Source organism: Anas platyrhynchos, chromosome 1, assembly GCF_047663525.1.
Source record: "Anas platyrhynchos isolate ZD024472 breed Pekin duck chromosome 1, IASCAAS_PekinDuck_T2T, whole genome shotgun sequence".
NCBI lineage: Eukaryota > Metazoa > Chordata > Aves > Anseriformes > Anatidae > Anas > Anas platyrhynchos.
Genome location: NC_092587.1, coordinates 175,885,586 through 175,899,728, shown reverse-complemented (window position 1 = coordinate 175,899,728; position 14,143 = coordinate 175,885,586). Strand labels below are relative to the sequence as shown.

Sequence of the window (14,143 nt, the reverse complement as noted above, 5' to 3'; positions counted from 1 at the left end):
CTGAAACAAGCATGTTCATCGTTGAAAGTCCATTATAGGGTTTTACTAGGCCTGTAGTTTTAACTTAAAACATGTATCTGTACTTTTGGTGCTGGTTCTGCAAACTACAACTTTTACTTCTTTCGTTGCCCTCCAACTGGAGTTGTGCACATACAAGTTAAAGGATCCATACTTTTCTCTGACGATTTGTTAGTTAGCATTACAACTTTCAGCAAAACTGTCCGGTTTCATTTTTGCATCACAACACTCAACATGTTGTATTGTCCTTTTTTTTTTTTTTTTCAGTAACTTAGATTTCCACAGCTTCAACACCTTTCTGCCATACCAGTAATCTCCGCCTTTTTAGCTTCCCATACCCCCACCATTTGGCACTCAGAGGCTCTATTAGGTGTGCCACTGGTGCCTGTGGGTAACCTCACCCACCTCTCAGCCTACTGCTCCTCACACTCCCTTGCAACACTAACCAAACCGGAAAATCCCCAGTGCAGACACCCACCTGTGTCATCTTCACAGCTGGGTAAACGCACATTTTCTTCTAAGTCTGGCATCGAAATCACCTCAGCCATAACATTCATAATAATTTCCTGTAATCTGGAGTTGCCACTCTTGCTGCGGTGAAGAGAAGGATGGCAGGGTTTTAAAACAAGGATTTTAAAGGGCAACTTTATACTCAAGTTGGGAGCCAGGTTTTACTGCTGTTTTGAGAGCAGAGTGATTAAAAGGAAGAGGCAAAAGCACACAAAGAACTAAAAGTAGGTCAATTTTAAGAGTATACGTGGTCCTTGAACATTGTTTATGGGATCTTGCTGAGAGTGAGTCTCTCTGATACTGTTTTGGTGCAACAAATTTCTTCAAGGTCAAGCAGACTGTATATAGTCAGGGGTGGGAGGCAAGTGGAAGATATGAAATCACTTAAGGCTGCCCAGATACTGAAAATAAAGATGGTTCTTCCTCACCAACACAGTCCACATATAACGATTTGATAGGAAAAGTTTGCTCCTTAAGACATGGAAAAGAACAACTTTACCTTAGACTTCCAAGATGCGCATTCATCCTTAATGTTAGAGATATGTACTTTTGAAACTTTCTTCCTATTAAGAGATCACAACGCCAAGGAAAAATCTGAGTACAGGCGTTATCTCTATAGACTTTTAGAGTCTAACTTTGTGTAATTCCTCTCCTGAAATGGCTTTTGTAATTATCAGTGGTTCACGCAAATCTTAAAGTTGAAGCAGAAGAACTGGTGTAAAGCCATATGCAAGGTAGAGAGGTAAAGAAAAAGAGAATAATTTAAAACAACAATAAAGGCCGGAGCGGATGTACTCACTCATCACTAGACACATTACATGATTAATCACTTGTCCTCACTGTAACAACGAAGCCAGGAAATCCACAAAACCTCAGTATGTATGTAACAGTGCATTTCTAGCTAACAAATTACAGCTATCAAGCTACAGAAAGATGCATGCACTACATTTACTATAATTTAACATACTGGCCTTCCCTTAAAACCTGGCAAGGTTTGCTAGGATGCAAGCCCATAGCATCAAACTATATATTTGAATGAGGGTAAACATTTTAGTGTTTAGCATTTACATGGAATTCAGCCAAAAGGCCAAGATGGCTCCGGGCAATTTGAACAAAGCTCATCGTGAAGGTGCTTTTGATGGTCCAGCTAAGCCAGCACATCCACCGCTAACCATAAAAAACAGGGCAAATGTTATAAACAGGTTGTGGTGGCGTTACCTGGAGCCAAAGCGCGAGGCTGGCCGCGTTTCATGTCAAACCACTGACCAGCTCTTCTGCCGCTTGGAAAGTATGGCTGACATCCGATTGCAGGCCGCCCGGCGAGGTTCACCAAACCACCAGCAGTAAAGTGGTTACGCTGCTTTCTTCAAAAACATTTCTGTGGCTTTCTTAAGAACGCTGTATTTGTCAGGTGAGCAGCACAGCCTGGATGGGTTGATCTTCTTGTTGCCATTACCTGTGCTTTGCTGCCATTTCAGGCCCCCCTGCTACTCAATCCTCTGGAAAGAATATGAAGAACCATTCTCTGGAGGGGCTGCAAGCATCCAAACTAATTTTTAGCCAAACAAGGAACATTTTCAGTCTTAACTCCCATGCAACAAGCAGGAGTTATTTATATAACTAGTTATTTATATAATACACCTAGTTATTTATATAACTCTACTGTGAGTACTTCTGATTTCAAGCATAACTTAAACAGCATTTTCACCTTTTAAGCTGCAATTCTGTGGTAATCCATAACCAGTTTATGGGCTCTTAATGGGAGAGGACTGCAATCCTGCAATGCTTACTTCAGCTCTTCACAAGAGGTAGTTAATTAGCTGTTGAATTAACTATGTGCACCCCAATTAATCTATGACCAGCTCCTAACATGCCTGTTAGCAAACATCTGCTGCACATCAGCTTCTGCTCCCATACTGTTTCCCTGGTGCATCAATCAAATTCAGCTTGGGAGGAGACTCCTTCACGTGGAGAAGAGGGGGAGACAATTCCCGCTGGCTGGCTGCACAAAGGCATTGGTCAGCTTCACGGAAAGCAAAACTAAGAAGCATTAAGACAGGAGACTTGCTCAGAAGATTTTCCAGGGCCCCATGTCGGAGCTGAATAAGGAAATCCCTTAATCCAGCCTAAGCACAATGTTACAGGCATCATTCATCTTACTGCAGTCTTTACTGCTCTGGCTTTTATGCCAATGTTATGCCTTGGGAAATGATACAAAAATAATAATATAATACAGAACTTCAGATCCTTGTATTTTTTGTGCTGTCTCTGGAAATTCTTAGGCTTTCTGGCCATATATCCAGTGTTTGTGTTACCTTGAAGGTAATTCATGATCTAGAACAGAAGGAGAGAGACGTTTCATCCTTATCACCCACCACAGAAACATTTCCAAAACTGAGTCAGGTTCTTGTCGTAATAATGTGACCAGCTTCAAAATCCTGAGGGCTTTTCCATCTGCAATCAGTTTGGGACTGTCTCTGACTGATTTATGGATTTGTCGCAAGTGGCATACAATTTTCAAGCTTTATTAAAAGAGAAAAGAAATAGAAATTGTAAAATACACATTGTTATATTTCAGAGCATAAGTAAAATGCTAACTGTTGTAGGATATGGCAAAAACTCTTCAGAAGAGCTTAGGATCATTGTCCCACTTTATATAAAGAGGTGAAAACAAGGGACATTGAAGGGCACAGTTTGCCTCAGGTCAAAACCAGGCATGAGCAGAGCTAGGTGCCAAAGTCAAGTTCATGAGCAAACTGACAATAAAGCCCTCCAAGTCTCACATACCTTGTCTTTCTCTCCTCCTACACAGTAAGCTCGAACGATTTTCATCGTTTATATGACTTATTTTGTCTGGTTGCATTTACTGTGCAGAGGGGAGGGCAGGCGGTTTGCTTTTTCCTGGCTGCTGTGCACAGACTGCCTCTTCCCAGAGGAGAATTAACTTTCACTGAGGGTATCAGACCATCTTCAGGGTTGGAGCAGTTTCCAGAGTACACAGCCTGAGGTAGGGCAACCCTTACGAGCAGCAGAGAGCAGCATCGAAGCCAAGTCAGAGAAGAGAGAGACAGAAATTGCAGGAATCGGGTCCCAGGGTACCTTGTGGGGTTGGTCACTGCAATCCATAACCCCTGGTGAAAGTTGCTAGACTGGGAAGGACTGGAGAAAGTCCTGCCCAGTGAGGACACCACAAACAAGAAGCAAAGAAATCTTTGAAACCTTTACTCTTCTCAACATCCCAAGACTGTTGAAATTGCTAAAAAATAAATAAATACAAACAGAAGTTGGATTTATAACATGCCTGTATTTGAACATTGGACTTTTTGAACATTGGACTTGCAAATGGAAGACTGCTGGTAGGAAATTAAGTTCAAATTAACTGAGCTAGCTGCCAGAGTCAAGACTGCGTTATGACCACGGACCATTTTCTTTCTTTTCCTCTTTGTTAATTAGACACAATTAGATGAGCTTTAGCTACCGTGCTCTTCCAGTCTGGTTAACTACAAAATGTTCATGTTTTAAGAAAGAAAATTAAAAATGAATGGTGGTAACAAACAACCTTCTCGTTGCTGATGTGTATTCCGATTAAGGGTTATATCCCTAATTAATCTAAAACACTCATCCAGTGTAATTTGGACGACTACAGCAATAAGGACTTCTTTACATACTTACATTTTCTCTTTAAGTCACGGCCAGCTAAAACAAAAAGAAAAACAAAGTAAATCAAATTTGAAAACACATACTACAAGACTGGTGGTATATACCATAAACAGTGGCATTCCTACACTTTTAAAAGAAAAAAAAATCTCACGGAATAATTTGAAACAGAAATCACCATTAATCCTTCTCTAAAACTGTCTCTCTAAGAGCCTCTCAAGAGCATTTTGATCATGCTGCTGAGGGCCCTCCAGACTCCTGGGGGAATTTCCAACACCCACCTCTTTATTTTCTCAGGCAGTCACAGGAAAAGAGGTTTTGCTGAAGATGCCAGCGCGTACTAGGCTAGTCAGGATGTCTTCGGCTTAACCCTTTCAGGGCTCTGACCACCCTGAAGATACGATCTTCACGTTGTGCTTTACAGCATTAACTTGGCTTATGTCCCAAGGATGTAAGCTAACAGCTTCAAAAAATGTGTTTCCTGTTGCTACAAAAATGTCAGCTAAGCATCTCACAGTCCTGCAACAATTAGCTTGGAACCTCTCTTATTCTCAGTGCCTTTTAACTCCAATACATCCAGTCAACTCTAATTCTTTTCTGATACATACATGGATATTTCACGGCATACTGTACAGAGTTCTGCTTAACAGGACACCTGAGAGATAGCATTTCTCTGGAAATAATTTCTCTAAACGATTAGGTTGTGATGAGCTTCTTCCAGTTTGTTTTCCACAGAGTCACATTCCATTTTCCAAAAGACTCATCGTGCATCTCCTCTAAATCAGTGACTTTTGGGGTAAGGAAATGGTTCTCTTTTAGGTTTCTGTCAAGCCTTGGACAGAAGCATCGTTGTGGGAACGTGAGTAGTATGTCTGATTATGTGTGGTTAATTAGTCCAGTTGCAACATCTGCTCATAGAACAGAATTACAGGACAATAATTATAAATACACATTCTTCTCAGAAACAGAAACATCAAGAGTTGTGTCCACTATTTGTCATTAAACATTACCATTTAAATTGAGATGTGAGGTAGGTGGGAGAGACAACTTTTGCCAGCTTTCAAAATGAATGCGTTCTGCCCTGCACCTGGAGGCTGCTGTTGTGCAGCACACTGAATATACCTCCACGTGAGTAACGTAGTGCATTAGATTTACACTATACTCCACTATCAGTTTAAAAGTTGCTTTCAGATCAGCACAAAATCCACGGGTTTTGCAAGCAACAAGTTGGGTTCCAAACCAAAGCAACCACAGATTACTTTCCTACAGGAGTGAAAAACTCAGCCAAAAGCAAGTTTAGCTCTTCTTCAGTGCTCGATGATTTCTGGTAGGCAGCCCTATTCCATAGCGTCCCAGCTAAGGCTCTCCTTGCTGGTTTGTAACCACTTCCACCGGCCAAGAATGAGAAGGCCAGAAGTCACATCAGGACAGCAGAGTAGGGTCAGGAGAAAAGCAGAGCACAACAGCCATACTACAAGACTGGACGAGGGTCAGAAATAAGTAGAGGCCAGCTACAGCCACAAGGAAAGTGTGGGAGGAGACTTGGAGGTTATAGGAGGTGGAGACTGTACAAAATAAGAGATGGGTAATAAGTGGGCTACAGGTAGATAACAGATTTTTTTTTTTTTTTCTCCTGGGTATGTCTTATTCCTGCACAAAGCACTAAAACTTTGGGAAACCAAGTCAAGTGACCCAGTACATGTGTTTTTCTTTGGACCATTCTCAATTAAAAACAAAACCCAAAAACATCCACATATGCACACACAAAGCCCCTTCACAGGCCTAGCAGCAGCAGCAGTCACTTTTGCAGGACTGGAAGCAAGTCAATTACACATTTTGACCACATTTCAGTCATCTTAATTCATATGGAAAGGTGATGGACTAGATAGCCAGCACCTTGACCACAGACATGGTCTCATACTTGTCATGGTTAGCTCCCTTGCCCCGAGCAGTCACACGCTTCGTGGTTTGCCTCAACAGCAGGGGAAGAGACATTTGATTAATCTGGTGTTCAATAAATAACCGGTAAGGCTCAGGGCACATTTCTGCAGCCTTGGCATGACTCACTTTCCGTAGCCACCTTCCAATCAGAGGCCTGGAGCAGTAACCACCGAGGAATTCAGTCACACCAAAAGCTCAGGCTGCAGAGCTAGAGGAAGGTATGAGCAAAGGCAGCAGGAGAAGGGAGTAGCGCACATATTGGGCAAAGACTATGGATTAGCTGGAGTCTCAACTCTCTATTTAATAGACCAGGGTTAAACAAAGTGCATGGATACTGTTCTGTGGTTGAATAAAGCCAGCCAGAGCCAGACTGCTGAAAGAAAGAAAAATAAAGCCCAGGCAGGAAGAGAAAAGCACAGACTAATCTTCAACATGAGTATCCTCTTCTTTCCCTTCACAAAATCTCTTCTTTTTTTTTGTTCCCAAACTTGCCACCCATCTTTTATGTGTGTGTGCGCTTTTGTTTTTTGGCTGCACAGTATTTTAAGTTAAACGTTTGCTTGATTGAATTAGCATGTATTTTCTACGCAGTTGAACCTGAGCCATTATCTAAAGAGAAAAATCTTCCAAACACACATGGCAATGAAATAAAAGAAAGCTTCTTTTGAAATTAATCTTGTAAATACTGCACAAACTTCCTTTGAAGAACCATTGCAAAAACACAGGATCATGGACAGCTGTGCATGCTTACTGGTTTAAAAGTAACTTCAGCAAAAAAATTCCTTATTCCTGAAATGAAACCCTGCTGGAAATTTAGATTTTTTTAACGCATAAAACAAAAACGTCACCTATTTGCAGTAATAGCATCTTTAAAACTGTACCAGTGCACAACAACTTTGATCAAAACTATTATTTTGGGGGTACCTGACAATATATTCTTCAGTAAATTTCATAAGGTATCAAAACACTTGAGGATTTTGAATAAGCCTATGACACCTTGCGTTTCATACATCACATTCATTAACAGTGCATTCCTGCACTTGATTCAGAAGCTTGCTTTTACACCAATTCTCCAAATCCTGTACAACGTGCCACAGACCAAACTCAGCTCACGTGGAAATATCAAGCCAACCTCCTTGGCCTAGCTTTCAGGCAGGATGAGATCGAGGTAGATTGGTTATCGCACCCTACTTACACTGAGATATTATTGTTGATTTCTTTTCTATTATCTCCTAACATAACCCATGCAACTGTACTTAATATGACTGACACTTTGTGCTTACCTTTCAACCCAAAGACGGTAAAACAGCGTCCTCCTATTCTTCCTGGACAGCAATTTAATTCTGTAAGAAGTATGCCATCTACTGATGCACTAGCACTATTTACTATGCCGTTCGTTCTTCAAGTGCCTTCACATAACCACTGACCAAGACCAATCTTAGCTGAAAAATAATAACGAATTTACAAGAAATGACAGATCTCTTGAAGCCAGTGAAATGTTTTATTTTAAGCCACTGCTAAAACAAGAACAAATTTAGTGCAACCTGGAGTTCATAATCTGAAAACTGAATATAGTTATTAAAATGGCAAAAGTCATCACCATTATACAGTACAAGACCTTCATATTCATTGAGTACAGTTACATAAACATTTATAGTAATTCAGACTGCTTTTGGTATACAGTTGCATCACTAACTGGGCTGTGAATTACCTTAACACTGCACGAATAAGCAGCAGTTCCAGCGAATTATAATAAAGTTTAGTATTAAATACTATTCAGACATTACAACAGAACAAAGGCCCTCTAAAACTACAACCCCAGCTATACAACAGGAATGTACAAAGATGGTATAAAATAAAGTGTCTACAGTGGCTGGGCTCTGTACTTGCCTCTTCAGAGCTCAAGTAAAGTAAATGCTTGACAGTAGTGGCTCTTGCTGGAAAGCCAGAATTCTTGCACTAAAATCATTCCTTAATCTTTGCAAATCACCTGTGTAAAACTAATTTTTTTTGTGCTGGTGACAGTGTTTAGTACTTACTGTGTTCCCATCTCCAACAATATGTGGCTCTTTATAGAAAAGGTCCCAGACAAGTAGTATTTGAAAACATTTAAAATCTGGTACCATTCTGGGGAGACCTAATTAGTCTCGGAATGTGGGTTGCTGGGTTTGTGTTTGCTTTTTTTTTTTTTAATTTTATTATTTTTAAAAAGTTTACACAATCTTTTTTTTTTTTATACTCAAGAACAAACATACTATGCAAACTATATTCAAGTACGTGGTATTGACTCCTTTTTCACATCCTCATTTTGAGACAGTAGATCTTTAAGCTTAGCATGTGGATTTGTCTTGTTTTCTGTATTTAGGCTTTATGCATACTTTTGTATTATTTATGTACTCCATTCTGAATGTTTAGATTTATGTTAAATATGGCCACTTCTATTTGCTAATTTATAGAGGGATGATTTTCCAAGTGCTTTCTCTATAGTACCTTACAAAACATCAAAACAGTTCTATTTTTCAGAACACCAAATGTATTTAATGAAGTGTTTGAGAGGGTGCCTTATGGAACAGTAACACCACTGCATATTTTCTTTAAAATTAAATTACTATGTCAGGTTTCCCATACAAAAAATGCAAGAGGAAAAAAAACTACACCTCATTATGTGTTTATAAAGCACATTTGTCTGGTTTAAATGGACCAAAACGTGGTCCTCTATGTTTTTACAGTTTTCATTTTCACTTCTGTATTTGTGGTCAGGAGTTTTAAATAAACTTAGTAATAGCATTAAGACTCACTTTAGCAAAGAACAGCTGTGTCACTAATATGACAGACAGCACCAGTTAGACACAATCAGAGCAAGGTTTCCCCAACGGTTATTAAAATTATTCAATTATAATAATTTAGAAAGGCTGTTTTTATGCTTTTTCCAATTTCAGTAGCCAAGAAAAGTAGTCAAGGCATCCAGAATACAAGTTGAAAACAATTTGTGTAGAAAATTGTTTTGTTTTAAGTAAAAAATGAAATATTTTATAACTTTTCTTCTCATGTAATTTGGAAGCTGTTACTTTCCTTGCAGGCTAATAAATCAACTTCTTCATTAACACCAATCAATCGAGTTATGCAATGTATTTGATCCAGTCTGAAAAGATGACTCCATTTACAACAACCATTTTTAGTGTAACTATTGTCTAATTAACTTTTGGAACAGTTTTAAGTTTTCATATTTGCACAATCTGCTTCTACCTTTTAACCAGAAAAGGCAATTAAAAAGAAAAAGCTTCACCAACTTCTCAGCTGGGCTTTTTGGACAAGTACAGAAACACTGTACTAGCCCTATTGCATCCTCACATCATGAATTTTCACTTCAGATGGAATACCAAAATGCAACACTAAAATTAGTTCCAAGGAACTCTTTTTTTTTTTTTTCAGATTTGATCTTCTTGACATTTCAAATTTCAAGTTAAATTGATGCAAGTACATTAATGATCTAATAAAGGGAAGATGTTAAAAGCCAGAGAATGGCTTTTTGTCTAGAACAAAGCTGAAAGTCAATGTTATCAAAGGCTACACCGGGGGGGGGGGGGGGGGGAAGGAAAAGGAAAATTTGGGGGAGAGTGAAGAAAAAGAAATAAATGTGCACAACCCTTCAAGTGTATTTGTCATTAGTCCCATCCTCCACATATAAAAATTAAAATCTTTCCCCTCTGTGCTCTAGAGAAAACACATTCCTGTCACTTAACATCAATTACCTATAACAAGGAAAAACAGCACAATTTTTTGTTGGATTTTTTTTTTTTTTGGTCTTTGTGTCTTTGTCAAATGACATACATAAATCTTTCAATCAGTGAAATGATACATGAAGTGAGGTAATAACCTATAAGAATAACATGGAATTTTAAGTTAGCAGTAAAAATTTACATTGCATGTTCCTATAGGTGATATCTAAATACATGTACAGATACATACACATACCTATGCGTGTGCGCGCGCACGTGTGTGAACATATTTGCAAATATAAATCTTTACCTCAGTTTGAAAGGTAAACTCTGAGATCCAAGACAGGGTCCCTTTTGAAATCCAGATGACAAATGAAGACTAAAACTACCCAGGTCTCTACAAAAAGACCTTCAATGACTAGCAGAATACCTTCCTGACACACAAAAACATTGCAAGAAAAGTGCTCTTGAGATTACCAGTGTGACACCTTACAGTAATTTAGGATTGCAGGAGGAATCAGTTGCCATATTGCACTAAAATTCATGAACAGATTTAGAGACTTCACTTCTTTTCATTTAGGATCCAACCCTGAAACTCATACGACATACCAACAGTGTATTTCCCTGTGACAAAGCCATTAAGATTCTGTGGCTCATCCAACATAAGCAAAACTCCACGATACTCTTGCAAGTGATTTGAATTTTGAGGTGGCAGCCTTGTAATTACTAGCATGTGTCTTTTTCTAAACAAAGGATGTACAAACAAACAAACCCCAAAAAGCACTTTCAAACCACAGGATAAAAATCCAGATTTTCCTTCGGATAGGAATGCAAGTCAGCAGCACTAGTAAGAAACATTAGATTTGCTATAACGACTTGATCAAAAGTGCCTTGAAAAAAAAAACAGCAAAGGTAGTTAAGAAAAATGAAAAATCAATTTGCAACAAATTTCTCCTTTATGTTTTAATTAGCCTTCCTTGCTAACATTGAAGTGCTCAAAATGTAACAAAATTCTCTTCATTACTGGTGAGAAAACTTATATGGAAGGTAAGAAATAAAGAATTAGACTGGTCAAATAGATGACCAAAATTCTCAGAGGAAAAAGATTCTATCTGCCACTTTTAACATGCTGTGAGGCTGTCCCAGATTTGGCCTGGATAGAGTTAATTTTCTTCATGGAGTTTCACAGGGTGCTGTGTTTTGGATTTGTGATGAGACCAATATTGATAACACACTGATGTTTTTGTTGTTGCAGAGCAGCGCTTACACAGAGCCTGGAAGTTTTCAGCCCCTCCTGCTGCCCGATAGTGAGCCGGTTGGGGGTGCACAAGGAGCTAGGAGAGGACACAGCCAGGACAGCTGACCCCAACTGGCGAGAGGGATATCCCACACTATATAGATGACATAACGCTCAGGAATAAAGCTGGAGTAAAGGCAGCGAGGGGGGGATTTGGAGTCATGGCATTTGCCCTCCCAAGCAACTGTTAGGCATGATGGAACCCTGCTTTGCTGGAAATGGCTGAACACCTGCCTGCTGATGGGTAGTACTGGATGAATTCCTTGTTTTGCTTTGTGCGTGCAGCTTCTCTTTACTTATTAAGCTGTCTTTATTTCAGTCCACAAGTTCTCACGCTTTCACCTTTCCAGTTCTCCTCACCATCCCGCTGAGGGGGAAGTGAGCAAGCAGCTGTGGGGTGCTTACCGACCTACTGGGGTTAAACCACAATAGAGACCAACAAACAAATTCTTCAGACTCAACATTAATGTCTGTTCAAGTGTTCACATACAAGAAGCTTCAGGAAGAAATTTAACAATTTAAACTCAATTGGCAAGATTCAGGAAACTTTGCTGAAGGTTTTATGAAATCATGCTCAGCTGCCCACTCTGCCCTTCTACCACAAGTTACCAATTCTCTGGTCAACAAAAGGGAACATGTATTTGCACCTCAATTTCAGAGCAGACTCACATCTTCATAGGCAGTTAAATCTGATAAAGGCAGCTATGAAGGCAGACTGTCCTAAAAGTCTGCTTGGACAAGCCGCAATTTTCCCCCTGGTAATTCTGCCCTTGGGCACAAAACACCTGGCCAAGATCGGTAATTTTTACCGTTGTCTGCAGTAGGATTTTTTGGAACACATTTTTCTAGAATATAAGCTCTCTTAGTCCTACTGCGAATACAGCACACACAAATGGGAAAAAGAGCTATCCTGGTACAGCAGGAATCCTGAATATCACGTCTGAGACTGTCTCCTCTCAACTACTGTCATGGACAAGGTATTTTTTTCATAACTATTTCAATGGTCTGAACACAGCAGTAAATACAAGTTATGCATGGCTGGACAATATCGATTATGGACTGAATAAACATACCATGTGCACAGTATCACAAAGCACAGCACAGCTATTTTGACTTTCACCTCAGTCTTTTAAATGCTGACAATTACTTGAACGTTCATTAATTGGATTTTACATCACGTATCTGTGTTCTTCCTATCTCCTTTTCAAAGAGGAATGAAGTGAAGAGTGTTGCATCTTTGGATTTTTTTTCAGGCATTTTCCAGTAGCCACCCAGCCAAAGACTTATTCAGAGCTTGCTCTCCATCAGACGCCTTCTCTATCATTTCACAGTACTTCAACACTGCTTGCAAGAGATCTCCCACTTTCCAATCCCTTTCTCGCAGTCTTCTGGAAAGCTAAAGGGGAGACAGGGAGCATAAAATATTTTGACCAGCACATCCTGATTAGCAGTTACAAAAGTTATTCTTGAAACATTAGCTCATAAGAGATCAGTTGTAACAAGTTAATCATTATTCCCACATCTATAAAAACAAAAACTTCCTCAAGGATCAAGCACTTTTCTTTTGGGCAGTTTTCACTAAAATTTCTTCTGGAGGGAGTGACATTTTCAAATGATGTGGTGCCACAGGTATGAGGACTGTGGTTCATCAAGCCTGCAGAAAACAGGAAATTCTGAACACAAGATTAAAACATTTGCCACCCCTCCCATGCCAATAACGCACATATAAAAAGTCAAAACTCAGTCTTAATAAAAGGATGTGGATTTTCCTTTCACAACATATAGTGTGGTTTGGGTGGTACGGATGCTACCCTCAACGGAAACAGCGTCTTCAGAGCTGGGAAATTATGGCATCTTAGGGAAGAGGAAAAGGTGAGGGTTATGTTAAACTACCACTTGGGAACAGAGATCGGCGGAGCTGAAAACATTTTTTTCACCCAGGAATCCAAGCAAGAAACTTCCTCTACTGATGTGTCAAGATTAGCTACGTATGGAAGAAAGCCAACACTAAGACACAACAGATTTGTCAGTTTGCCTAGGAGCAAAAAAATCTTTTAGTTTAAAATACATATATTCTTGGTAGCTTTCAGCATCACCATCAATGCTGCGTTTAATAAAGACAATTTAGACATTCACCTTACTTATTCTTTGCAATGGTAGGATTTTATTGCTTTTTATAGTCCTTACAGTGATATTCTATAAATTAAGTTTTCAAAAGTCATAAACAGTAGTCAGTGATATAGCTTCCACAGCTACCAAATGAAATATTCATGGTGTTGTTTTTTTCTTTTCCTCAAGACCTGTCAGACTGAAATATGTAAATTCTAGGAAAGAAATGAAGAGGAAGACAACTTCTCCTTGATACTTCACCTAGGTGATATTCCGACTGCAACAAGGCAGGTGATGGAACTGGCAGGAACAGTGTGGACACTGAACATTTTAGCCTGTATTTTTAGTTATACATGCTTTTATGACTGGCTTGCCTACAAAACAGTTGGCTTCCTGAGCAAGCATTAATTTGAATGAGCAAAAAAGAATCCTCTAATTTTGAATATATACTGAAAACAAACTTTTTGCAGTTAAAACACAGATTCTACATATAAATTCTATATATAAAGAGACTGAACTCTGACGTTATTTCTGTGAATTATTTGTAACATTTAAAATACACAATTAAACAAGAGTTAATAATCTACAACAGGCAATTTTATAAATGGTGTATAAAAGGATAGCATTTTTTCTTATGCCAGAGAGGTTTGGCTAAAGTGTAAAGACCTCCTTAAGCAAATACAGCCTAAAATTTCTGCCTAAAGAAAAAGATAGCATTATGTTAAGATGAGAGCAAGCACCTGGCTTCGCTTATCTTTCTGTTTTAATTGAAATCAAAGTTTAATCCCACCATTTCTTTATGTCTGATGTTTCCTACCAGCACACAAACAAAACAACTGCGTTTACTCAAGATGGACACCAGAAATCCTACAACAGCTAGATACACACTGAT

General features: G+C 39.1%; 1 protein-coding gene across 7 annotated transcripts in view; it reads right to left on the bottom strand.

Moving 5' to 3' along the window:
* Positions 1-7,608: 7,608 nt before the first annotated feature.
* Positions 7,609-14,143, bottom strand: part of AKAP11 (A-kinase anchoring protein 11) — a 51,445-nt gene continuing 44,910 nt past the window's right edge. For all 7 annotated transcript variants that reach the window (XM_072032527.1, XM_072032525.1, XM_027472297.3 and 4 more), the window contains one exon: positions 7,609-12,538. In XM_072032527.1, the coding sequence (XP_071888628.1) occupies positions 12,392-12,538 (147 nt within the window). In that variant the 3' untranslated portion in view covers positions 7,609-12,391. The remainder of the gene's footprint in view (positions 12,539-14,143) is intronic.